Source organism: Salmo trutta, chromosome 19 (assembly GCF_901001165.1).
Source record: "Salmo trutta chromosome 19, fSalTru1.1, whole genome shotgun sequence".
NCBI lineage: Eukaryota > Metazoa > Chordata > Actinopteri > Salmoniformes > Salmonidae > Salmo > Salmo trutta.
The window spans coordinates 16,284,179-16,309,267 of record NC_042975.1 but is presented as its reverse complement, the minus strand read 5'-3'; the positions used below and the strand labels follow the sequence as shown (position 1 = coordinate 16,309,267).

Here is a 25,089-nt window from a genome sequence, read left to right as displayed (position 1 = left end):
CATTTTTACAGAGAGTAATGTGTGGTCTTATTGCTGTTTCCTCCTCTGTGTGATTTCCGGTTTAGTCAAAGTTTCACATTCACCTGACACAGCGATAGTTTCTTGTCTTTCTTTCTTCTTATATGGGTCATTTGTTATTTTCAGCAGTGACATTCATTTCCATTTTGGTCATTTAGTTTATACCAGAGTGATTTACCGTCAGTGCATTCAGATAAGGTAGGTAAAACAACTACATATCACAGTTATTGCAAGTAAAACCTTCCTAAAAAGCAGCAGCAGTTATTAGCGAAATTGGCGATGGTGCTTTTAAGTGCAATAAAGACAAGTACAACAGTTATGTGTTAATTTAGGGTACCGCACAACATTCATTCTATTTTGCTTTGTTTTTGCTTTGTTTTTGTTGTTTATTGGCTTTGTGCCATACTGTCTGTCTAGAAATTACAGTGAATGGACGATATAGCCTAATATTCAATCCCAAACAGTATTCTGTACGATACCAACTGCCACGTGTGACATCAATGACACTATTAATCCCAACTAATCTTCGATCTTAACATAGGCCGTCCGAAGCAGAAACACAAAGCATTGGACCCGCAAAGCATTGTTCTTAACTGACTTACCTAGTTAAATAAAGGTAAAAAAAGAAATAATATGCTTAGGACGGTTGGCAGGACCATAAAATCAATACCTCTTACAATGTTCTCTTGTAGAATCTTTCTTTGCATAAATAATTGGAATTTTGCTGGTTTAGTAATGATCAAAGCTCGAGGTAAATGATCACAAATTATAGAAAGCACAAAATCATGGTTGATTTTTATAAGGCTAACCCCAATTAGTCGACTGGTAGATTGTTTGGTTGTTGTGCGGTTAGTCGACTGAAATTGTTTTAGTCGAACAGTAACAAATATATACAGTACCAGTCGAACAGTAAGAAATATATACAGTACCAGTCGAAAGTACTCATTTGTAACGGCTGTCTGAAGAGAGAGTAGACCAAGGTGCAGCGGAGTTAGTGTTCATCATAGACGTTTAATTTAATAAAGAACACTACACAAAACAAGAAAACTGACAGCCAAACAGTCCTGTCAGGTGCAAAACACTCAACAGAAACAATTACCCACAAAACCCAAAGAAAAAACATGCTCCTTATGTGTGACTCCCAATCAGCAACAACGAACTTCAGCTGTGCCTGATTGGGAGCTACACACGGCCCAAAACAAAGAAATACAAAAAACCTAGAAAACGAACATAGAACGCCCACCCAATGTAACACCCTGGCCTAACCAAAATAAAGAACAAAAAAAACCTCTCTATGGCCAGGGCGTTACATCATTCCAGGGTTTTTCTTTATTTTTACTATTTTCTACATTGTAGAATAAATAGTGAAGACATTAAAACTATGAAATAAATCAAATCACATTTATTTATATAGCCCTTCTTACATCAACTGATATCACAAAGTGCTGTACAGAAACCCAGCCTAAAACCCCAAACAGCAAGCAATGCAGGTGTAGAAGCACGGTGGCTAGGAAAAACTCCCTAGAAAGGCCAAAACCTAGGAAGAAACCTAGAGAGGAACCAGGCTATGAGGGGTGGCCAGTCCTCTTCTGGCTGTGCCGGGTGGAGATTATAACAGCACATGGCCTAGATGTTCAAATGTTCATAAATGACCAGCATTGTCAAATAATAATAATCATAGTAGTTGTCGAGGGTGCAACAAGTCAGTAACACAAGAGTAAGTGTCAGTTGGCTTTTTCATAGCTGATCTTTGAGAGTATCTGTATGCTGTCTCTAGAGAGTTGAAAACAGCAGGTCTGGGACAGGTAGCACGTCCGGTGAATAGGTCAGGGTTCCAGCAGGTCTGGGACAACAGGTCTGGGACAGGTAGCACGTCCGGTGAACAGGTCAGGGTTCCATAGCTGCAGGCAGAACAGTTGGAACTGGAGCAGCAGCACGGCCAGGTGAACTGGGGACAGCAAGGAGTCATCAAGCCAGGTAGTCCTGAGGCATGGTCCTAGGGCTCAGGTCCGCCGAGAGAGAGAAAGAAAGAGAAAGAGAATTAGACAGAACATATTTAAATTCACACAGGACACCGGAAAAGACAAGAGAAATACTCCAGATGTGACAGACTGACCCTAGCCCCCCGACACATAAACTACTGCAGCATAAATACTGGAGGCTGAGACAGGAGGGGTCAGGAGACACTGTGGCCCCATCCGATGAAACCCCCGGACAGGGCCAAACAGGTAGGATATAACCCCACCCACTTTGCCAAAGCACAGCCTCCACACCACTGGAGGGATATCTCCAACCACCAACATACCATCCCGGGACAAGGCTGAGTATAGCCCACAAAGATCTCCGCCACGGCACAGCCCAAGGGGGGGCGCCAACCCAGACAGGAAGACCACGTCAGTGACTCAACCCACTCAAGTGACGCACCCCTCCCAGGGACAGCATGGAAGAACACCAGTAAGCCAGTGACTCAGCCCCTGTAATAGGGGTAGTGGCAGAGAATCCGAGTGGAAAGAGGGGAAACCGGCCAGGCAGAGACAGCAAGGGCGGTTCGTTGCTCCAGCCTTTCCGTTCACCTTCACACCCCTGGGCCAGACTACACTTAATCATAGGACCTACTGAAGAGATATGTCTTAAAGGTTAAAGGTTAAAACTTAAAGGTTGAGACTGAGTCTGCGTCTCTCACATGGGTAGGCAGACTATTCCATAAAAATGGAGCTCTATAGGAGAAAGCCCTGCCTCCAGCTGTTTGCTTAGAAATTCTAAGAACAATTAGGAGGCCCGCGTCTTGTGACCGTAGCGTACGTGTAGGTATGTACGGCAGGACCAAATCGGAAAGATAGGTAGGAGCAAGCCCATGTAATGCTTTGTAGGTTAGCAGTAAAACCTTGAAATCAGCCCTTGCCTTAACAGGAAGCCAGTGTAGGGAGGCTAGCACTGGAGTAATATGATCCAATTTTTTGGTTCTAGTCAGGATTCTAGCAGCCGTATTTAGCACTAACTGAAGTTTATTTAGTGCTTTATCCGGGTAGCCGGAAAGTAGAGCATTGCAGTAGTCCAACCTAGAAGTAACAAAGGCATGGATACATTTTTCTGCGTCATTTTTGGACAGAAAGTTTCTGATTTTTGCAATGTTACGTAGATGGAAAAAAGCTGTCCTTGAAACAGTCTTGATATGTTCTTCAAAAGAGAGATCAGGGTCCAGAGTAACGCCGAGGTCCTTCACAGTTTTATTTGAGACGACTGTACAACCATCCAGATTAATTGTCAGATTCAACAGAAGATCTCTTTGTTTCTTGGGACCTAGAACAAGCATCTCTGTTTTGTCCGAGTTTAAGAGTAAAACGTTTGCAGCCATCCACTTCCTTATGTCTGAGACACAGGCTTCTAGCGAGGGCAATTTTGGGGCTTCACCATGTTTCATTGAAATGTACAGCTGTGTGTCATCCGCATAGCAGTGAAATTTAACATTATGTTTTCGAATGACATCCCCAAGAGGTAAAATATATAGTGAAAACAACAGTGGTCCTAAAACAGAACCTTGTGGAACACCGAAATTTACAGTTGATTTGTCAGAGGACAAACCATTCACAGAGACAAACTGATATCTTTCCGACAGATAAGACCTTAACCAGGCCAGAACTTGTCCATGAAGACCAATTTGGGTTTCCAATCTCTCCAAAAGAATGTGGTGATCGATGGTATCAAAAGCAGCACTAAGATCTAGGAGCACGAGGACAGACGCAGAACCTCGGTCTGACGTCATTAAAAGGTCATTTACCACCTTCACAAGTGCAGTCTCAGTGCTATGATGGGGTCTAAAACCAGACTGAAGCGTTTCGTGTACATTGTTTGTCTTCAGGAAGGCAGTGAGTTGCTGCGCAACAGCTTTTTCTAAAATTTTTGAGAGGAATGGAAGATTCGATATAGGCCGATCGTTTTTTTAATAATTTCTGGGTCAAGATTCGGCTTTTTCAAGAGAGGCTTTATTACTGCCACTTTTAGTGAGTTTGGTACACATCCGGTGGATAGAGAGCCGTTTATTATGTTCAACATAGGAGGGTCAAGCACAGAAAGCAGCTCTTTCAGTAGTTTAGTTGGAATAGGGTCCAGTATGCAGCTTGAAGGTTTAGAGGCCATGATTATTTTCATAATTGTGTCAAGAGATATAGTACTAAAACACTTTAGTGTCTCCCTTGATCCTAGGTCCTGGCAGGGTTGTGCAGACTCAGGACATCGGAGCTTTGGAGGAATACGCGGATTTAAAGAGGAGTCCGTAATTTGCTTTCTAATGATCATGATCTTTTCCTCAAAGAAGTTCATGAATTCATCACTGCTGAAGTGAGAGCCATCCTCTCCTGGGGAATGCTGCTTTTTAGTTCACTTTGCAGAATCAAAAAGAAATTTCGGATTTTTCTTATTTTACTCAATTAAGTTGGAAAAGCCTTTTGGAGTGGGTCTGTGGACTTTTCCATATGAATATTAAAGTCACCAAAAATTTGAATATTATCTGCGATGACTACAAGGTCCGATAGGAATTCAGAGAACTCAGTGAGGAACGCTGCATATGGCCCAGGAGGCCTGTAAACAGTAGCTATAAAAAGTGATTGAGTAGGCTGCATAGATTTCATGACTAGAAGCTCAAAAGACGAAAACGTCGTTATTGTTTTTTTTGGGGTATATTTAAATTTGCTATCATAAATGTTAGCAACACCTCCGCCTTTGCGGGATGCGCGGGGGATATGGTCACTAGTGTAACCAGGGGGTGAGGCCTCATTTAACACAGTAAATTCATCAGGCTTAAGCCATGTTTCAGTCAGGCCAATCACATCAAGATTATGATCAGTGATTAGTTCATTGACTATAACTGCCTTTGAAGTGAGGGATCTAACATTAAGTAGTCCTATTTTGAGATGTGAGGTATCACAATCTCTTTCAATAATGGCAGGAATGGAGGAGGTCTTTATACTAGTGAGATTGCTAAAGCGAACACCGCCATCTTTAATTTTGCCCAACCTAGATCGAGGCACAGACACGGTCTCAATGGGGATAGCTGAGCTGACTACACTGACTGTGCTAGTGGCAGACTCCACTAAGCTGGCAGGCTGGCTAACAGCCTGCTGCCTGGCCTGCACCCTATTTCATTGTGGAGCTAGAGGAGTTAGAGACCTGTCTATGTTCGTAGATAAGATGAGAGCACCCCTCCAGCTAGGATGGAGTCCGTCACTCCTCAACAGGCCAGGCTTGGTCCTGTTTGTGGGTGAGTCCCAGAAAGAGGGCCAATTATCTACAAATTCTATCTTTTGGGAGGGGCAGAACACAGTTTTCAACCAGCGATTGAGTTGTGAGACTCTGCTGTAGAGCTCATCACTCCCCCTAACTGGGAGGGGGCCAGAGACAATTAATCAATGCCGACACATCTTTCTAGCTGATTTACACGCTGAAGCTATGTTGCGCTTGGTGACCTCTGACTGTTTCATCCTAACATCGTTGGTGCCGACGTGGATAACAATATCTCTATACTCTCTACACTCGCCAGTTTTAGCTTTAGCCAGCACCGTCTTTAGATTAGCCTTAACGTCGGTAGCCCTGCCCCCTGGTAACAGTGTATGATCGCTGGATGATTAGTTTTTAGTCTAATACTGCGGGTAATGGAGTCGCCAATGACTAGGGTTTTCAATTTGTCAGAGCTAATGGTGAGAGGCTTCGGCGTCTCAGACCCCATAACGGGAGGAGCAGAGACCAGAGAAGTTTCGGCCTCCGACTCCGACTCGCTTAATGGGGAGAACCGGTTGAAAGTTTCTGGGCTGAATAAGCGACACCGGTTGAGCATTCCTACAGCGTTTCCCTCCAGAAGCCATGAGAAAGTTGTCCGGCTGCGGGGACCGTGCGAGGGGGTTTATACTAACGTTACTATCTGTACTTACTGGTGGCACAGACGCTGTTTCATCCTTTCCTACACTGAAATTGCCCTTGCCTATAACACATAACACATATGGAATCATGTTGCAACAAAATAAGTGTTAAACAAATAAAAATATATTTTATAATTGAGATTCTTCAAAGTTGCCACCATTTGCCTTTATGACAGCTTTGCTGCATACAAACATTCTCTTTTTTGCTTTCGTGAGTAAGGCACCTCCAACATGGTAGTAAGTCAGCCAGCGGGAATAAAATTTGCCCGCAAGAAGGACAGCCGTGCCACCTTCCTGTTCAAGTGAGGACAGTACAACAAGGTGAGCCCGGAAAAATCTTGTATGCTGCTGCGTTAATGATGTAATATGACAGGGAGATATGCATGCTGTAGCTAAGGAAGTAATACTAAGTGTATGTTGTGTAGTAAGCTGTTAGTAGCCTATGTGCCTCACCCTAATATTTTGGTCCTTTTCCCCCTCATAACTTAACCTACTGTTCTGACTTAGTGGTGAACATGTAGCCTATAGCCTGTTTTAGAGAAATGTAATCATTGAATATTGTAAGAGCTTTCATTGTCTGCCAATATGCCACCTTTATTTATGTTATGGTTCTGACTTGGTGTACAGGGAGAATACTGTAAGACTGGTCCATGTTCTGAATTCTGTCGCTGTACATTTCAAAAGTGCTGAACAAATAGTTATATTAATTTTTTCCGTCCTAGCTCACTCAAGTTTAGGTTTTGTCGATTTAGCCATTGTCTTTTGTTTGGAGCGCTCCTGTCAATGTTGAGTAAGGACGCGCAAGCATAGAGGTAGGCCTATAGGCTACCTGGCCTGCGAGCAAATGTAGGCATATAAATGTGCCCATTTGGGGATCTGATAGTATTTCTGATTTGCTTAACACACCACCACTAATGACCTGTGGAGCTTCTCAAAGTAATGTTTTCTTCACTTCAAACAGCAAGCAAACAAAGTATATTTTAACATTATTAAGAATTACAGTAGCAGTAGAAAATTTGAGGTGCCGGTACTCAGCTCTGGTGAACTCCTGCCCAAGTCAAGCACTACTTCTTATCCCTTGCGCAAATAGCCTACAGCTGTGTCTGTCCCAAGCTCACTGGCGCAGGAAACTCTGAGGGCCCAGAATATTTTATACAATGTTGCAAGTTCACTAGCACAAGCTTCGGGTGGACCTAAGTTAATAGTTTAAAGTTTGATGCAGACAGGCATGCGTAACCAATGTGATTTATAGGATATCTTTCTACCTTGCTTGTTGAGCGTATTGCGATTGTTAGAGGGATCGGACTTACTTTGCCTAGGAATACTGACTGTTTATTTGGCAGCCAGTAAGCTGCCAAATAAGGTGTACTTTCACTACCAGCCGTTCCTACTACCACTTCCACATCCACTTCTCTGCCCTGAGCTACGATGCCCCGGGCTGCGGGGTGGAGCATGCCCACCTGCTTTCAGACCTCATCCAGAACCTCCGTGCAGACTCCCAGTACTACCACAGTCGCTCCCTCTCCTTCCCCCTGTGGGCTGACCAAGGCCTGCTCAGCAAGTTCAAGGATGCCGGCAAGCTGTAGTGTCTAGACTCCCAAACACGACAACACTACTACGGTAGGACCTCTGGCCTCAGAGGGAGGAACACGTTGGGAATGGTGGTTGTTTGGAACTCTGGCCTTTTCGAAGTTGAATTTGCTAAAATCCTGTGTCCTTCTCCTCCGTCCTCTCTCGCTTCCTTTTGAAAAAGGCCAAAAGTAATCGTGGAGTGGCAGCGAGGTGAGGTAATGTGGACGAAAATATGGTTGTATGAAATTACTCTACTTCTCCACTCGCGTGTCGCATGAATGACGTTTACAGGGGTGGATCCCAAAATAAATGTGTAAAGTGATAAAAACATATTAAGTTAGTTGTGCCAGACATTTTACAGATAAAATTATATGTTTTTCAACGTGTACTTGCTTTTCTCCTCAGAAAAAACTAAAGCTGATTCAAAGGGGGTTTGATAGATTTCAAAACTCTTCCACGAAGGACTAGCATGTTTATCCTCAATGAAAGGTGGCTATTGAGGAGGGGAGGACACTCTTCTGTTCACCTATTAACAAATTGACATCTCCTCGACCATTTATCGGGTTCCTGGTCACGGAGGAGAGAGGGTGGAGGACAGCCTTTTTCCCAAATGAGAAAAGGCCACAAATGTCCGTCACTTTGAAATTCACTTACAAACCAAAAATCAGTTTTAAAGAAAATATTGATGCAATCATTTTTTCTAATGATTTAGCCAGATAGTGCCTTCAGAAAGTGTTCCTACCCCTTGACTTATTCCACATTTTGTTACAGCCTGAATTTAAAATGGAGAAAATCAATTCTCACCCATCTACACACAATAGCCCATAATGACAAAGTGCAAACATGTTGTTTTTTTTAAACATTTTTTGCTAATTTATTGATATCTCATTTACATACCCTGAGTCAATACATGTTAGAATCACCTTTGGCAGTGAATGCAGATGTGAGATTTCTTGGTACGTTTCGAAGGGCTTTGCACACCTGGATCGTACAATATTTTCCCATTATTCTTTTCAGAATTCTTCAAGCTCTGTCAAGTTGGTTGTTGATCATTGCTTGACAACCATTTTCAAGTCTTGCCATAGATTTTAAAGCAGATTTAAGTCAAAACTAATAGTGATGCACTGATGTGACATCTTTGGCCGATACCGATATCCGATATTTTCCGTGCCAGAAAAAAACGATATCAATAAACCGATATTTAACATTTTAGCAGCCTTTTAAGCATTCTAATATAGTTAAATAGTTAACACACACACACATGGACGGAGTGGTCTAAGGCACTGCATCTCAGTGCAAGAGGCGTCACTAAAGTCCCTGGTTCGAATCCAGGCTGTATCACATCTGGCCGTGATTGGGTGTCCCATAGGGCGGCGCACAATTGGCCCAGAGTCATCCGGATTTGGCCGGGGTAGGCCGTCATTGTAAATAAGAATTTGTTCTTAACTGACTTGCCTACTTAAAAAAAAGTTTACACATACACACCACACTGACCAAAAAGTTATTTTGTTGGCATTTACGTATGTCCCCATTACCAGTAAAACATTATCAAAACCTATTTCTTTCACTTACTTGCTGTGCTGTTTCGTTGTTCATTTGTTCTGTCGTTTCATTCTCAACCAGGATTTCTATGGAATGCCGTTTTGGTCTTTGCATGTGAAAAAAGATACACGTCAAATGACACTATTTGACGTGTCAAATAATACTATTTGACGTGTCAAATTAGCTTGTTGACCAATCAGGACCTGAATATGACTGCACGTTACATAATAATTTAACGCGTTCATACTTTTTTCACGTAGTTATTACACATTGATTACACTATCACTCGCATTTCATATGTCACAACGATTCATCGATACGCATGGTATGATGCTGGTAAAGTTGTCTCGCGCACCTACAGTGCTGGTCATAAAAAAAGCTAGCTAGCTCATGGATGCAAACAATGTTCTTCCCCGAAAACATAGCAAAACGACATAATCTGTGTCAGTAGCTATAGTTAGCTAGCTAACAATATAGCTAGGTGTTGTCATGACGTGGCCTTTTTGGGTATAGATTGTGGCTTCCCCCTCTCTCACTCTCTCCTACACCCAGGTTCTGTTATCTCAGGTCGTACATTCCTGGCGGAGACTCTCTCCCCCTTTTCATGCAGAGAGACCACAGAGTGAACAAAGGATTTCACGTGGCCGAACTCCGAACTCCCCAAAATGGGAAAATGAAACAAGAGATGGTGGGAATGGTCGGTGGACACTTAAGGGATGTTATGACGAGTGTGTTTCATTTGGTGACCTCAGAGAGGACAGGAAACACACATAAATATATCTCTGAATGTGTACATTTCTCAATTATGGGGTTTGCATCTATTTCTTGTGTAAAATGAATGAGTAAAGATTAAACATCACATCATTTCACAAATAGTTTAATCTTTAATGTGAGAGAATTGTATTCCCTTTAAAGTTTAACCGAGTCATTTGCCCGCCCCCGTGAGCATAGACATGATCAGGCGCCTTTTCTACTTTTAAGAATAAAAGCCCCTCCTAAGAAAATCTTCTTTAGACTGAGCAAACCCACAGCGTGAGTTGTGATTGCGAATAGTTTAGACCCCGCATTCCTCGGTGTAAACTGAGCTGGCACAGGTTTGAGTACCAAGATTAGAAAACCATACCATTTCCCACGGGTGACCAGTACGGACAAAAAAAAATATGAAATGTATGCATTCACTACTGTAAGTCGCTCTGGATAAGAGCGTCTGCTAAATTACTAAAATGTAAATGTAATACCACGTGGAGCATTGACTATGCGGCTGGAAATGGTTAAACTCTGAGACTATTGATCCCTACAGAATAAGTGCAAATCTTAGATACTAATTACTAGTCTGCAGCTAGAAATTATGTAAACCTGGGACAAGAATACCGACAACCGCCGATGGTACTCTGAAGTATCCATCTAACCACGAAAGACTTTGATCTTCAGGGAAACTGAAAGAGAGCGAGAGAGCGACTCGGATGAACTCTCCAGCAGACGGACCGGATTCCAACAGAGAAGATCACAATGACACATGGGCGTATATATTGATTGCAATTATTCCCGAATGAGTGAGCGTTCATGTGCAAAGGATTAGCATTTCAATTAATATAATTATCAACTGTGTATAGTGATCCCTTTGGTCTTTCCCACTTCTTTCTCAGTCCACACCCACTTCCCGTTGTCCACCAAGCCGTCATATCGGCTTAGCCCACTAGGGAATCTTCCCTATCCTTGTTAGTAACCAATATCTACTGTTTATTTGTTTATGCACTATTTAGTTAGTTAGTAAATAAATGATCAAGCCAATTGGTGTATGGATGACTTATAGTAAAGGCTGGGTTCGTGCAGATAACCAACAATTTACAATGTTTGGAATGACACTGACATGAGGTAAAGAATAATTCATTAATAGAAGACTATTGATTGAGAGTTATATTCAGAAAAGTATAACTTTGTAATCTGAAGATTTTCCGTGGTGCCCCGACTTCCTAGTTAATTACATTTAATCACGTAATAATAATTACAGAGAATTGATTTGATAAAATAACAGTCTTCACTTTTAATGATGCCAATGACACAACATATTATGACACCCCGTGCGAGGAATCTAAGATAGAACGAGACTTTGCTGTTCAATTATGTATATATCAATTGTGCAAACAGAATTGTGCAAACAGACTGTTGTATGCAAATAGAGAAAGGTATTGGTTGTGTGTGTGTTTCTATTTGAACAAGCTATTTGGATGTGCCTCCGGTCGATAGTGTCAGAGCAATGAGTTGTAAATTCCAGATTTAGTCCGTTAGGCCAAACGGTATGATTTCTGTCGGTCAATATTAATTTCTAGAGCAAGGGCGTACAGCCAGTAAGGTTAGATATTAGAGGATAGAGCTGTCCACCTACTGCGCTAAGCCAGTGTTGGTAGGCCACAGGCGTATCTGTTTTTATGTATGGTGCGCTCCGGTAATATAATGCTAGCAAAAAGTATGCCGGATGGGTTAATGTGAAACCCAGTTCAATGTGTTATTGAATTCCTTGTGCTGTATAAGAATAGCCGTGGTTTCTGACGTAGCCAGTGGGTAACATTAGCAATATATTTCTAGTGCTAGATACAATCCAGCTACTTATAGAAATTTGAGAAATAGAGCGTTTGGCCAAATGTGGGCAAGTTCTGCCTCCCGCGTTTCAGAACCGGGTAGGCTCAGTCATTATTAATTTCTCAAGCAAGGACAAAGAGCCAGCCAATTGAAATTGAGTAGATATTAGCTTGACGAGCGATAATTGTCTTTCTCTCTCACGTTTCCATGCGAGTAGAACACGGTGCATTTTGTTGTTTGCTCCGCGTTCTGGTTAAAACATCACAAAAATAACGCAGAGAAATGGTTTGAATGTAATGACGTTATAAGTAAAACCACCCTATTTTGTGCTTGGAAGTGAGATTTCTGTACAAATAGGATTAGTTTAGCACGATAGGCTAAGCTAACAAAGGGAAAGCAGACATTTTGTTTTTCCTGTGTCACATTGAAAGTCCCGCCCTTGGTACTTCCGTTTGATTTCAGCTTTCTGTAATCAGTGACCCCCTGGTGGTGAAGAATCGGCAGTACATTTTCTTCAAATGGAATTAGGTAACACACAAACGTGGATCACGTTAAGATATCCAGCCAATCGCAATTGACTGGATATCGATGTCTCGTTCAATTTAACTAATAAGTAGAATTACCAGATTTTCCTTTTCAGGTGGATCTTTTAAATTATATCCTAATTGATTGGGTTTCTACAATGAGACAATTTAAACTTTTTCCACATTAACCTAGATGAAGAAACGCTCTCAGGTTAATTTAAAGTTTAAACCGCAAATGGCTATACAGGTTTGATTTATCATTAAAATTGATCAACCAGTAAAATTTGCTTTTGCAAAGCACATTCAGTAAACCCAAGTATTGACGGAAGTCCCGCCTCCAGCGAGAATCCCATAGGGCTTTGGACTTAGGGAGAGGTGAATGTAACCTAACATTTAAACTACTGGTTACACTTTTATGATAATCCAGGCAATCCCAATTGATTGGATATCATCGTCTCATTCAATTTAATAGGTTAAATTGTTGAACATAACTTTTTAGGTTTTTCCAATGAAATGATACATTTTAAACATTACAATAGCAACCTAGATGAACCAACTTCCCAGGTTAAGTACAGTTTAATTCCCAGATAGCCTATCCAGGTATAATTAATCATTATCATTGATTAATTAATTCAATTTGCTTTCGCAAATTCATTCACGTCCAACTCCCACATTACTGGTACAGCACTCATGGTTCATTAACGTCTATAAATAGATTAAAATCGTCTTTGCAGCTTCCAACGTATCCCAAAACCAAACTTTGGAAAAATAGGAAAAGCATTTTTCCTTTCAAATGTTCTAATAATATGCAAGCTATCAGAGGGGGTAGTCCCCACTCGCCCGCTAATTAGTGAACCTCCACCCATAAAAGGCTTGATCTCTGACCTCAGCAGCGATACCAACCCTAATTATGCCATTAGCAGAAAAACAGCAGACATGGCGAACAACGCTCTCCAAAATCAACCATCCGGCGCAGGCCTCGTAAATGTTCTCTCCAGTCTAGCCCTGATGTCTTGCCATCCGAGATTGGCATCGGTCCAATACCGCAGTGCACAGCTGAAACATGAGCAGGTAATGGTAGACATAAGGGGACAGGTGGAGAGAACCGGGAAACCAATGACAAATGCAGAAAAGGGAAAAATTCTGCTAGCTCTGGAACTGCGTTTGAAAACTGAACAATTAAATGTAATTGCAAAAACAACTCTTCAACAAAATCGTCTTCTACAGGAACAAAATCCTATGCTACAGGAACAACTCAATTTAGCCAAAACTAAATACGATGATGTCCATGCCAAAATAGATAAATCTGACGAGTTATCTACAAACATGAGCGCTCAACTTGATAACATACATGCAGTTTTGTTAAACGTTACTCAAAGTAACACTACTCAAAATGCTGCAGACCAAAGACGATCAGTTAATGAACACAATGACTAAGTTGGATAACAAATCAGCAGAACTCATTGAAGTCGCTGACCAAATGAATGATGAGAGAACTCAGATGATGAAGGTGGAAATATTGATTTCTAAGCAAGCGGAGGAATCTCATCACTGAATCTCTCGCTTCGTACTCAAGACCTCTATCTGCAAACCATGACAGATAAGTTTGAGACCGAAAGGAGCAAGTGCGACACTCACGTGTCCAAAATCAGTCCTATAAGCTCTCAAGTGGACTCTGTAATGCAGCAGAATACCATCCTTAGGTACCATCTGGAGGAAATCCAGAATGGTCACGCTCTACAGCGTGACTACTGATCCATGCAACCGGAGCCCTGTGCTCAAAGGAGTAAAGACGATAGGTTTCAGACCTTGCCTCCTTCATGTGTCCCCTCAGTCTTCTCCTCTTGGCCATTCGGCACTGAGTAATATGGTGCCTCTTTGCCAACAAAGCCAAAGCTTGGCTTCTCCTCTTGGCCTTTCGGCCCCAATTTTACCACAGGAGGAAGCCAACCCTCTCCGCCCGCTTGGCACAGAATACCTTGACGAACTGGTCAAGAATTTCCCCACCTTTGACCCTGTTCCAAGTCAGCCAAACGATACTGAGACGTTCCTAGCTGACATAGAGGACGCATTGGATGGCTACCCGGATGCTACGGGTTCTGACAGAGTTTACCTGTTGAAGCAAACGTCAAATAGACACGTGATGAGGTTCATTCATCTACAACAGCGACACCTGCTAAATGACTATGCTAAACTTGCCACAGCTTTGAAATTAGAATTCAGTGGTTCTGCGACTCGCAAACACGATAGCTCACTGGCTAACATCGTCAAACAAGCTCGGAACGAACACCCACAGGCTTATTATCATAGGCTTCATTCAGCTTACTTTGGCCTACTCACTGAAACAGGAATGGACGAGCTGTTACCATTCAAACAAATGTTCATCCGGGGATCGGTCGGACGGTGCGCTGTCTGACTGGGAAGTACTGGTGGCCCACTTTGGCTATTGACGTGAGGGTTTATGTCTCCTCCTGCTTGGTGTGTGCCCAGTGTAAGGCTCCGAGACACCTGCCCAGAGGTAAGCTACATCCCTTACCCATTCCACAATGACCTTGGTCACATCTGTCTGTGGATTTCCTAACAGATCTTCCTCCCTCACAGGGAAATACCACAATCCTGGTCGTTGTGGATAATTTTTCTGTCCTGTCAGCTCCTCCCTCTGCCTGGTCTCCCTACGGCCCTACAGACTGCGGAGGCCCTGTTTACACACGTCTTCCGGCACTACGGGGTGCCTGAGGATATAGTGTCGGATTGGGGTCCCCAGTTCACGTCGAGAGTTTGGAAGGCATTCATGGAATGTCTGCGGGTCTCGATTAGCCTTACCTCAGGTTTTCACCCCGAGAGTAACGGGCAGGTAGAGAGAGTCAACCAGGATGTGGGCAGGTTTCTGCGGTCATATTGCCAGCACCGGCCGGGGGAGTGGGCAATGTTTGTGCTCTGGGCCGAGATGGCACAGGGCACTCCTCCACTAACCTCTCCCCCTTTCAGTGCGTATTGGGGTACCAGCCGGTTCTGGCACCGTGGCATCAGAGTCAGACCGAGACTCCTGCAGTGGACGACTAGTTTAGGCGCGTGGAGGAGACATGGGAGGCTGTCTGTGTTTATCTGCAGCGAGCCGCGCGTCGCCAGAAAGCCAGCGCGGACCGTCACCGCAGTGAGACCCCGGTGTTCGCACCAGGGGACCGGGTCTGGCTCTCGACCCGTAACCTGCCCCTCTGCCTGCCCTGCCGGAAGCTGGGTCCGCGGTTTGTGGGGCCATTTAAAGTCCAGAGGAGGGTGAACGAGGTATGTTATAGATTACAGCTTCCCTCTGATTATCGTATTAACCCCTCGTTCCATGTGTCTCTCTTCAGGCCGGTGGTGCCTGGTCCGCTCCAGAAATCTGAGGTGCGGGAGGTCCCTCCGCCCCCTTTGGACATCGAGGGGGCCCCGGCATATATCGTTCGTTCCATCCTGGATTCGAGGCGTCGGGTGGGGGGCCTTCAGTACCTCGTGGAGTGGAAGGGGTACGGTCCGGAGGAGAGGTGCTGGGTTCCGGTTGCAGATGTTTTGGATCCTGAACTGCTGCGGGAGTTTCACAGTCGCCGGCCGGATCGCCCTGCGCCTCGTCCTCCGGGTCATCCTCGAGGCCGGTGTCGGCGAACCGCTGGAGCCGCGCGTCAAGGGGGGGGGGGATACTGTCACAACTTCCGCCGAAGTCAGCTCCTCTCCTTGTTCGGGCGGCATTCGGCAATCGACGTCACCGGCTTTCTAGCCATCGCCGCTCCATTTTTCGATTATCCATTTGTCTTGTCTTGTTTCCATACACACCTGGTTATCATTTCCCCAATCATCTACTTGTATTTAACCCTCTGTTTCCAATCATGTTTTGTTTGTAATTGTTTCATGTTTTTTTGTGGTGTTTGATTACGCGCTTTACTTTGGTTATGTTCCGTGGTTTTGAGCGCATTTTGATTTATGTAGTGCTCTCATGTTTTGGAACTATAATAAAGTGCGCTTGGTTAAATTTCGCTTCTCTCCTGCACCTGACTTCGCCTCTCATACACCCGATATTGACAATAGCTTGTTCTCCATCTTCTTTTTAAATAAGGAGCCAATTTGTTTTCAGCACTTTTATTTCCATGACTGACCAAAACGTTTTATCATGTCTCTCTCGTGTCCCTTTGCAGCAGACATATGGTGAGCAATATGTTTGGACTATGGAATCTCAATAAATTCACGTTATTTAATGGCAATGCATACAGAATCGCAATACACATCATATCGGCACCTAAGTATTGTGATAATATTGTATTGTGAGGACCCTGGCAATTCTTAGCTTGTGTGTGTGTGTGTGAGAGAGAGAGCATTTTTGTGTGTGTGTAGACCAACCTATGAGGGGAGGGAAGAAAGGAGTGGTTACAGCTGACTGGTGGCTAGCTGATTGGGCGATATATTAAATGGGATGTTTCTCTCTCTCTCTCTCTCTCAGGGTGACATCATCACCACAAACACTCCAGACATGAGAAGGAGCAGGTGAAAATGTCCCTGATGAACACCAAAAGTAAGCAGTTTTCTTTGTTGAAGTGATTTAAACCAGTATTTCAATGCATTATATCCAATTCTGTCAGTTTGAGAATTGACAGATGCTTCAGATTTAAGGTAACCTAATGCCAGGTAATTTAATCAGTCCCAATTAAACCAGTCATGGTATTATGTTATTGTAAATTCTGCTGCTAAGGTTTTCCTTAACCTTAGTCAGTTCAAATGTGAGGGTAGGTTAGTAAGAAAATTGGCTTTTCTTTCTGAATATATTAAAATGTGTTGCTTGTAACGCCTTATTGTTAATAAGCACCCCAGACGTTGTCTTGTTGCTACTCTGCTATGTGTAATGTGTTGAAAAACAGTCCCGTTACCATTAGTCAAATTCCAGGACGTTTTTTTTCACTGTCTTGAAGTTGAAGTTAAGTTCACTTAAAGTTCACATTTTCAATGACTCATATATTATTATGTGAAAGGATAAACTGATCCTAGATTGATATATGCAGCCCCCAGAGCTTGAGTTTGACCAGTCTTTTTTGTTATTTGTGTCACAGCAAAGCACAGCATGTTGCACTCGCCTGGGTCAAAATCGGCTAGTGAAAAATATTTTATTGCATTAAATTGAAATAACAAATGCCCTTGTGTCTTCAACACCACCAGGGAAATGATTTTGTGTCTGCCTTTCTCTTACGGATTTTGACCCAGGCGAGTATGGCATGCTGTGCTGTGAAGCAAAAGGTATCTCTACATTAAAATCGCCTTCCTGTGTTAATTTGCAGCATCGTCCAGAGTACTTGTACCTGTGCTGCTGCTGTGCTGTGTGTCCTACTACTATTCACATTTCTTCCTTCAGAGGTAAAGCTCCCCTTTGTCTTCATTCAGCCACTTGGTCCTCCTCAAGGTCCTTCTGCATTTGACAGGATTTGAGTGCTACAGAGGGTGGCAGAGTTTATGTAAGCACTTGTAAGAGAGATACAGGCTACGTCTCAAATGGCACACTATTCCCTATATAGTGTGCTACGTTTTGACCAGGGCCCATAGGGCTCCGGTCAAAAATAGTGCCTCTGGGCCCTGGTCAAATGTAGTGCACTATATAGGGAATAGGGTGCCATTTTGGACGTAACCATGTACTCTTTAAGATGTACTCTTTAAGATTAAGCTTGGTTCAGGACTGGTCAGGGATGTTAGAGAAAGACAGAGGAGAAGCTCAAAGTCTCTTTGCAGGAGGTGTTGGCCAAATGCAAAAACAACGTTCCTTTGCACGCTATGTTTTTGGCCAAAATGTCAGATAAGTGGGTCTGCTAGACTCCAATAAGAGGCACTTTTTATTCAATATAGCTATCTAAACAGAAAAATTACAGAACATTACAAATTATACGTATAAGAGAAAAATAGAGCAGTACCGATGACAGATAGCTTCGACCAGACCATCCCATCAAGTTGGGGATTTACATCTTTTGACCAATGGGTAAAATAATATGTTCATTTCTAGATAATCGTCTAAGAAAACCAGTAGTCCAAACCATGTCTGTCATAATCAGTTCAAAGGTTATTTGAGTTTTTACCCTTGTATGATAGCAGAGTTAGGGTGACTAAATCAATGGAGGCTGGATTCTGTGCCAGTATTAAGGCTACTGGCTACCTGACAGGCTCACTTTCCCATTGAAAGTGAGCCCATCTTTCGTCTCAAATCCACAGGACATAAAACAATTTAGAAGACATGAAACAACAGAGTGTGTATATTTTAGTATAGGCTTTTCATGTTAATTAGAAATGTATGTTATTTTTCAAACTTTTCTCACAAAAACAAGCTTTTTATTTTCAAAGCCTTTTACATTTAATTCAGCTTGTGTCATGCTAATTTAGCTTTTAGCTACCTGCGGAAACAACTTTGAAGACGACAACAAGAAAATTTAAAATCCTCAAAAGTTATGAGAAACCTGCACCACTATGTCAACAGAGTTCAGCGCTTATTATTGCATTCATTAGGTTGTGAAATCAGATTTTTTTAATATAATGTAATTATATGTTAGAGAAAGAGCCCACTGAATGATTCATAACATGAATATTCATATTTGTCTTGGTAAAATGTATTTTATAACACAAGGAAGTGAAATTTCATCACCAAAGTGCATTTTCACCCACTCTTAGTAGAGTGGGTGGTTATAAAATACATCTTAGTATTTGATAGCAATTTGATACAAATAAGGATTTTTATTCTACTGACAGTATATAGTGCTTCTCAAGAACACTTGAGTTCCTTATAGTTAGGGAGTCTTGTTCACTTTCACCACAGTATATGCTGTTGTACACGGCTGTCCCTATAGGAGAACCCTTTTAATAACCCTTTTTGGTTCCAGGTACAGTACCATTCAAAGGTTTGTACACATCTACTCATTTCAGGGTTTTTCTTTATTTTTACATTGTGGAATAATAGTGAAGACATCAAAACTATGAAATAACACAAATGGAATCATGTTGTAACCAAAAAAGTGTTAAATAAATCAAAATATATTTTATATTTGAGATTCTTCAAAGTATCCACCTTTGCCTTGATAACAGCTTTGCACACTCTTGGCATTCTCTCAACCAGCTTCATGAGGTAGTCACCTGGAATACATTTCAATTAACAGGTGTGCCTTGTTAAAAGTTAATTTGTGGAGTTTCTTTCCTTCTTAATGCATTTGATCCAATCAGTTGTGTTGTGATAAGGTAGGGGTGGTATACAGAAGATAGCCCTATTTGGTGAAAGACCAAGTTCATATTATGGCAAGAACAGCTCAAATAAGCAAAGAGAAACGACAGACCATCATTACTTTTAGACATGAAGGTCAGTCAATCCGGAAAATTTCGAGAACTTTGAAAATGTCTTCAAGTGCAGTTGCAAAAACCTTCAAGCGCTATGATGAAACTGTCTCTCATGAGGACTGCCACAGAAAAGGAAGACCCAGAGTTATCTCTGCTGCAAAGGACTAGTTCATTAGAGTTACCAGCCTCAGAAATTGCAGTCCAAATAAATGCTTCACAGAGTTCAAGTAACAGACACATCTCACCATGAACTGTTCGGAGGAGACTGCGTGAATCAGGCCTTCATGGTCGAATTGCTGTAAAGAAATCACTACTAAAGGACACTAATAAGAAGAAGAGACTTGCTTGGGCCAAGCAATGGACATTAGACCGGTTGAAATCTGTCCTTTGGTCTGATGAGTACAAATTTGAGATTTTTGGTTCCACCCGCCGTGTCTTTGTGAGATGTAGAGTAGGTGAATGGATGATCTCTGTATGTGTGGTTCCCACCATGAAGCATGGAGGAGGAAGTGTGATGGTGTGGGGGTGCTTTGCTGATGACACTGTCAGTGATTTATTTAGAATTCAAGGCACACTTAACCCACATGGCTTCCACAGCATTCTGCAGCGATACTCCATCCCATCTGGTTTGCGCTTAGTGGGACTATCATTTGTTTTTCAACAGGACACCTCCATGCTGTGTAAGGGGTATTTGACCAAGAAAGAGAGTGATGGATTGCTGCATCACATGATCTGGAATCCACATTCCTCCGGACTAAAATCAATTGAGATGGTTTGGGATTAGTTGGATCGCAGAGTGAAGGAAATTCAGCCAACAAGTGCTCAGCATATGTGGAAACTCCTTGTTGGAAGTAGTGCCAAGTGAAGCTGGATGAGAGAATGCCAAGAGTGTGCAAATCTGTCATCTAGGCAAAGGGTGGCTACTTTGGAGAATCTAAAAAAATAAAGGAAAACTCTTGAATGAGTAGGTGTGTCCAAACCTTTGACTGGTACTGTAGTTCTACCTGGAATCAAAAATAGTTTTACTATGGGGACAGCTGAAGAACCCTTTTGAAAACCCTAAGTGTAGCATGACCTTGGGCAAAGTGGTGGCTAATTTCTACCACAGATATCCACAGTGGAAACCAACGTTATGTCCCCAGCTGTTGGTTCCCAGTTGAGACCTTTAACCATCCCAGAGACCCCATACTGTGTGTGTTTCAGTCGGGTCTCTATTTCAATTGTGTGTTTCTGTTTCGTTTCCATGTTCTGTGCTTTTCAGTAGTGAAGGGGCTTTCAGTAAGGCCCTCTGTGACAGCTGTAATATCTCTCAGAAGTGGGAGAGACTCAACTTCAAGTGAGTAATAAAGTCTACTTGATAAGAAACATGGAGGAGAGGAGGGGGGGTTGTTTGTTCTTTCTCCCTCTTTCTTTCACTCTCATTCTTGATTGCTTTCTTCCTCTCTTTCACCCTCCCCTGCAGATAAGATTAAGTTTTTCTTTCTCAACTACCAAATATTTGGGTCATAGGCTCAATTTAAATAATTCATGTAAATATAGCATAGCGTGAAAAAAATACATCTGCAACTTTGGTAGTGACAACAATATCACAAATGGCCATTCAAAACCCAACATTGGCATGTTTCTCTTCTGCTTTTTTTTACTTTGATTTCTTGGAAATGTGACCAATTAGGTGTGTCATGTTTTGCAATGGTAACAGAAGTTTTTTATTTTTTCAACCGTTAACAAACGAGTTTGGTTTTGCAATGATACAATGAGTTTGGGTTTGTTTTTCAACACAAGTGTAATTCTTAACACATTCGTATCTAAATCAGGCTTCGAAGAAAGTATATAACATCTAACTTCCTTCCACAATCACAGTTATTTTAAGTGAGTCTATGTAGGTCTATGCCACATTGATGGCATTTAAGTAAGTCTATGCCACATTGATTTAATATTTCTTATCAGCAGGTGTATGTATTTCTACCTGTGTTTTCTCCTACCAGTGTGAGCAGGAATGCTCAACTTTTCTTGAAGCTGGAGGATTTCTTCTGGCGACGCTACTTGTCCACGTTCGCCTTGCCTTATGGTGTTAAGGGCAGTGGTACGTTGTCACCATCCTCCACTTCAAAGTGTACTTCCAGTGGTGGCTGGTGGCACTTTAAATAGAATGTCAGGCTTATTGTAATGGCTGGCACGGAATTCATGGAACGGTATCAAATACATCAAACACGTGTTTGATACCATTCCATCCAATCCATTTCTATGAGCCGCCCTCCCCTTCACCAGCCTCCTCTGGGTACTTCATACAAAATACATATTCTGTTAAAGGTGCTTTTCAGTGTGCTTTTATTTGAATTATGCTTTTGGACTAGACTAGTGCATGTTATGTTATTCTTATGACAGTGTTATTACTGACATGTAATAGCAAGCATCAATGTTACTAGTGTTATCTGCATTAACCATGTCTGTGTCTCATGTTTACATTTCTTGTGTGAGATGCTTATGTTCATTTTCTGTTTTCCAGAGCTTTTTCTCGTGAAAGCATTGGCAGCTATGCCTAGCTATGACATGCCTGAGACGATAAAACAGTTAGGTCAAATTATATCTCATCCCTGACAATGACTCTACTGTAGAAATCAGTCATTGTTTGCATAAGATTACAATCTAGTTTATGAATCTATTGAAGTTAATATTTTATTCAGCTGAAAGTTGACACATTCCTGATGGACAAATCATGTTTTTAAAAGATGTACCATGATACCCGCCTGACAGCTGTACTGTTTTGTCCTCTTCCTGCCCTCAGTTTGCTTTGCAAAACCTGCATGGTGGTTGGAAATGGGTTCGCGATCAAGAACACCTCGTTAGGAAGTTCCATTAACAAGTATGACATAGTGATCAGGTAAAGAGACTGAGTGCTTTATGTCTTGCTATGTCACATTTATTTCACATTATGTCATGGTTATAACAGCAGTATGCAGGCTGTGTGACTATGGTTCACGTAATGTCTTATTTGTCATACCCAGGTTGAACGATGCCCCAGTTCGGGGGTATGAGGCCGATGTGGGGAACAAGACTACCATGCGCCTCTTCTACCCTGAGTCGGCTTCCTACAACCCCAGCCTCCACAATGACCCTGACACCCTCATGGTCCTCGTGCCTTTCAAGCAGCAAGACGTGCGCTGGCTCAAAGAGATCCTGTACAATGAGAAGAGGGTACTATACTGGATGTGATATTTTCAACACAAAGACAGGGATGCCCATTACTCCCCATCTACCTTTAAGACAAGATATGATGAGATGAAGTAAGGTTTTATTGTCTGTTTACACAGAAACGTGCCTTGCAACTTTAAAACTGATTACAGGACATACAATATCATATATGAGGTAAAGAACATGAATGGAGGACAGGGGATTATACAACTGATTACACACACACACTCTCTCTCTTTCTAGTTAGTCTAGTCTACCTCTTTCTGTTTCATTCACACACACACACACACACACACACACACACACACACACACACACACACACACACACACACACACACACACACACACACACACTCTTCTCTCCCGCTCTCTCCCCAATGCCCCATTAAAACCCCATATGCGTTTTAACATGATCACCCTCACCTGCTGGAACATTGTATTTTCCACCCTATCTCCCTACCCTGAGGCTCTGTTAGTAGGTTGTGTTGGAGCAGTGCCTAATAATAATGTTGAAAGGAACGGCCTTGGGGTGTAGGGTCATGCCACCCTCATTTACACAGTAGTCTAATTCTAAGAGGGACGAGAAGGCAAGTGTGATCAACCAATGACTGGGCAGGAGTTAATACTTAGATCTAGGCTCTGTTGTAATTTCCACGCTAGTTTAGCACATACAGTGCTGTGAAAAAGTATTTGCCCCCTTTCGGATTTTAACATTTTTCATATTTTTCATACTGAATGTTATTAGATCTTCAACCAAAACCTAATATTAGATAAAGGGAACCCGAGTTTGCAAATAACCCCAAAGAATTATACGTATTTTATTTATTTAAAAGTCATGCAGTTCCCAATTCAACTACAGGAAGCATTTGGTTGCAGTCATTGCAGCTAAAGGTGGCACTGTAACGGTTCTTCTTAGAGAAGTGGAGGAGTCAAGCGCAGGACACAGGGATGAAGGTAAACCAAAACGTGTTTACTAAAATATTCAATCCATCTTCTCATAAAATACATAGTCTGGAGAAAACACCTCCAACTACACTAAACGGACAAACAATCACCGACAAGACAAACAGGAAATGCAGAGGTTTAAATAATGAACATAATTAGGGAAACTCAAAACAGGTGTACACAAAGACAAAACCAAACGAACAGTGAAACATCGATCGGTGGCAATTAGTAAGCCGGTGACGTCGACCGCCGAACGCCGCCCGAACAAGGAGAGGGGTCGACTTCGGCGGGAGTTGTGACAGGCACAACCAGTTAATAAGTGTAAGGGGGCAATAACTTTTTCACACGGGGGAATTGGGTGTTGCATACCTTTGCTAATTAAAGAAATTAAATAAGTGTAATTTGTTTTGTTATTTGTAAACTCAGGTTGCTTTTATCTAATATTAGGTTTTAGTTGAAGATCAGTATCAAAAATAGAGAAAATCAGAAAGGGGGCAAATACTTTTTACCGGCACTATAAAATTAAGCAATGTATTGGGAATGCATTCTAAGCAAACCTGTGTTCAAATACAATTTGACATTTTTCAAATACTTTTAGTGTTTGGTGTAGTCTGCCTGCAGTCCTAGATGGGTAGGGTTTGCACTTTTGCAACAAATCCATTGAGCCTGGCTAGCTCAATCAAACCGAGCGAAAGTATTAGAAATTATTTCAAATAGTACTTGAACCCAGGTCTGATTCTAAGTAGTGTGCTGGTGTGGAACGTAGCCCTACTGGTGAAGCTGATTTAACCAGGGGCCGTATTTATCAAGCGTCTCAGAGTAGGAGTGCTGCTCTTGGATCAGTTTTGCCTTCATAATGAATAAGAATAGATGGACAAGGGGACCTGATCCTAGATCAGCACACTTAATCTGCGACGCTTGATACATATGGAGCACCCAGGACTCTTTCTAACTAGACTCACTCTCTTCACCCTATCTGTGGCTTTAGATCAGAAAGGGCTTCTGGAAACCCCCTCCTGAGATCTGGTTGGGTAAAACCAGCCACATCCGCATCCTGGACCCTTACTTCCTGCAGCAAACGGCCAGCCGCCTGCTCCGCTTGCCTTTCAACACACCTCCAAAGACCAACCAGGTGAGAGCTGCTCAGAATAACTGCTCACCCTAACAGAAATGTACATGTTTAAAGCGTGTTGGAAGTACAATTATTACGTTATGGCAAATGCTATTGTAACACAATTGTTAAAAATGCATTCCACCATGTCTTTCACAGACATAAATTGTAGTGTAATAGGTTGGCGTTCTTGTCATTTAACCACCATTTCAATCTTGTTCTTGTAATTTGAGTCACTTTTAAGATTTTAGTGGTTATATTTAGGGAGCTTCTTTGAACGTTTTGAAAATGTCTGAAGCGTGCGGACAAGTTACTGGAGTGATAAGAAGGCTATGAATGTCGCCACTTCCACTTTGTTGCTT

The 25,089-nt window shown here is 42.2% G+C and overlaps 1 protein-coding gene across 3 annotated transcripts in view; it reads left to right on the top strand.

Annotated features, from left to right (window-relative positions):
* Window positions 1-65: 65 nt before the first annotated feature.
* Window positions 66-25,089, top strand: part of LOC115154056 (CMP-N-acetylneuraminate-beta-galactosamide-alpha-2,3-sialyltransferase 4) — a 47,211-nt gene continuing 22,187 nt past the window's right edge. For all 3 annotated transcript variants that reach the window (XM_029699895.1, XM_029699894.1, XM_029699896.1), the window contains exons 1-9: window positions 66-216; window positions 16,620-16,691; window positions 17,449-17,524; window positions 20,739-20,813; window positions 21,463-21,560; window positions 21,984-22,047; window positions 22,263-22,358; window positions 22,483-22,672; window positions 24,605-24,748. In XM_029699895.1, the coding sequence (XP_029555755.1) occupies window positions 16,670-16,691; window positions 17,449-17,524; window positions 20,739-20,813; window positions 21,463-21,560; window positions 21,984-22,047; window positions 22,263-22,358; window positions 22,483-22,672; window positions 24,605-24,748 (765 nt within the window). In that variant the 5' untranslated portion in view covers window positions 66-216; window positions 16,620-16,669. The remainder of the gene's footprint in view (window positions 217-16,619; window positions 16,692-17,448; window positions 17,525-20,738; window positions 20,814-21,462; window positions 21,561-21,983; window positions 22,048-22,262; window positions 22,359-22,482; window positions 22,673-24,604; window positions 24,749-25,089) is intronic.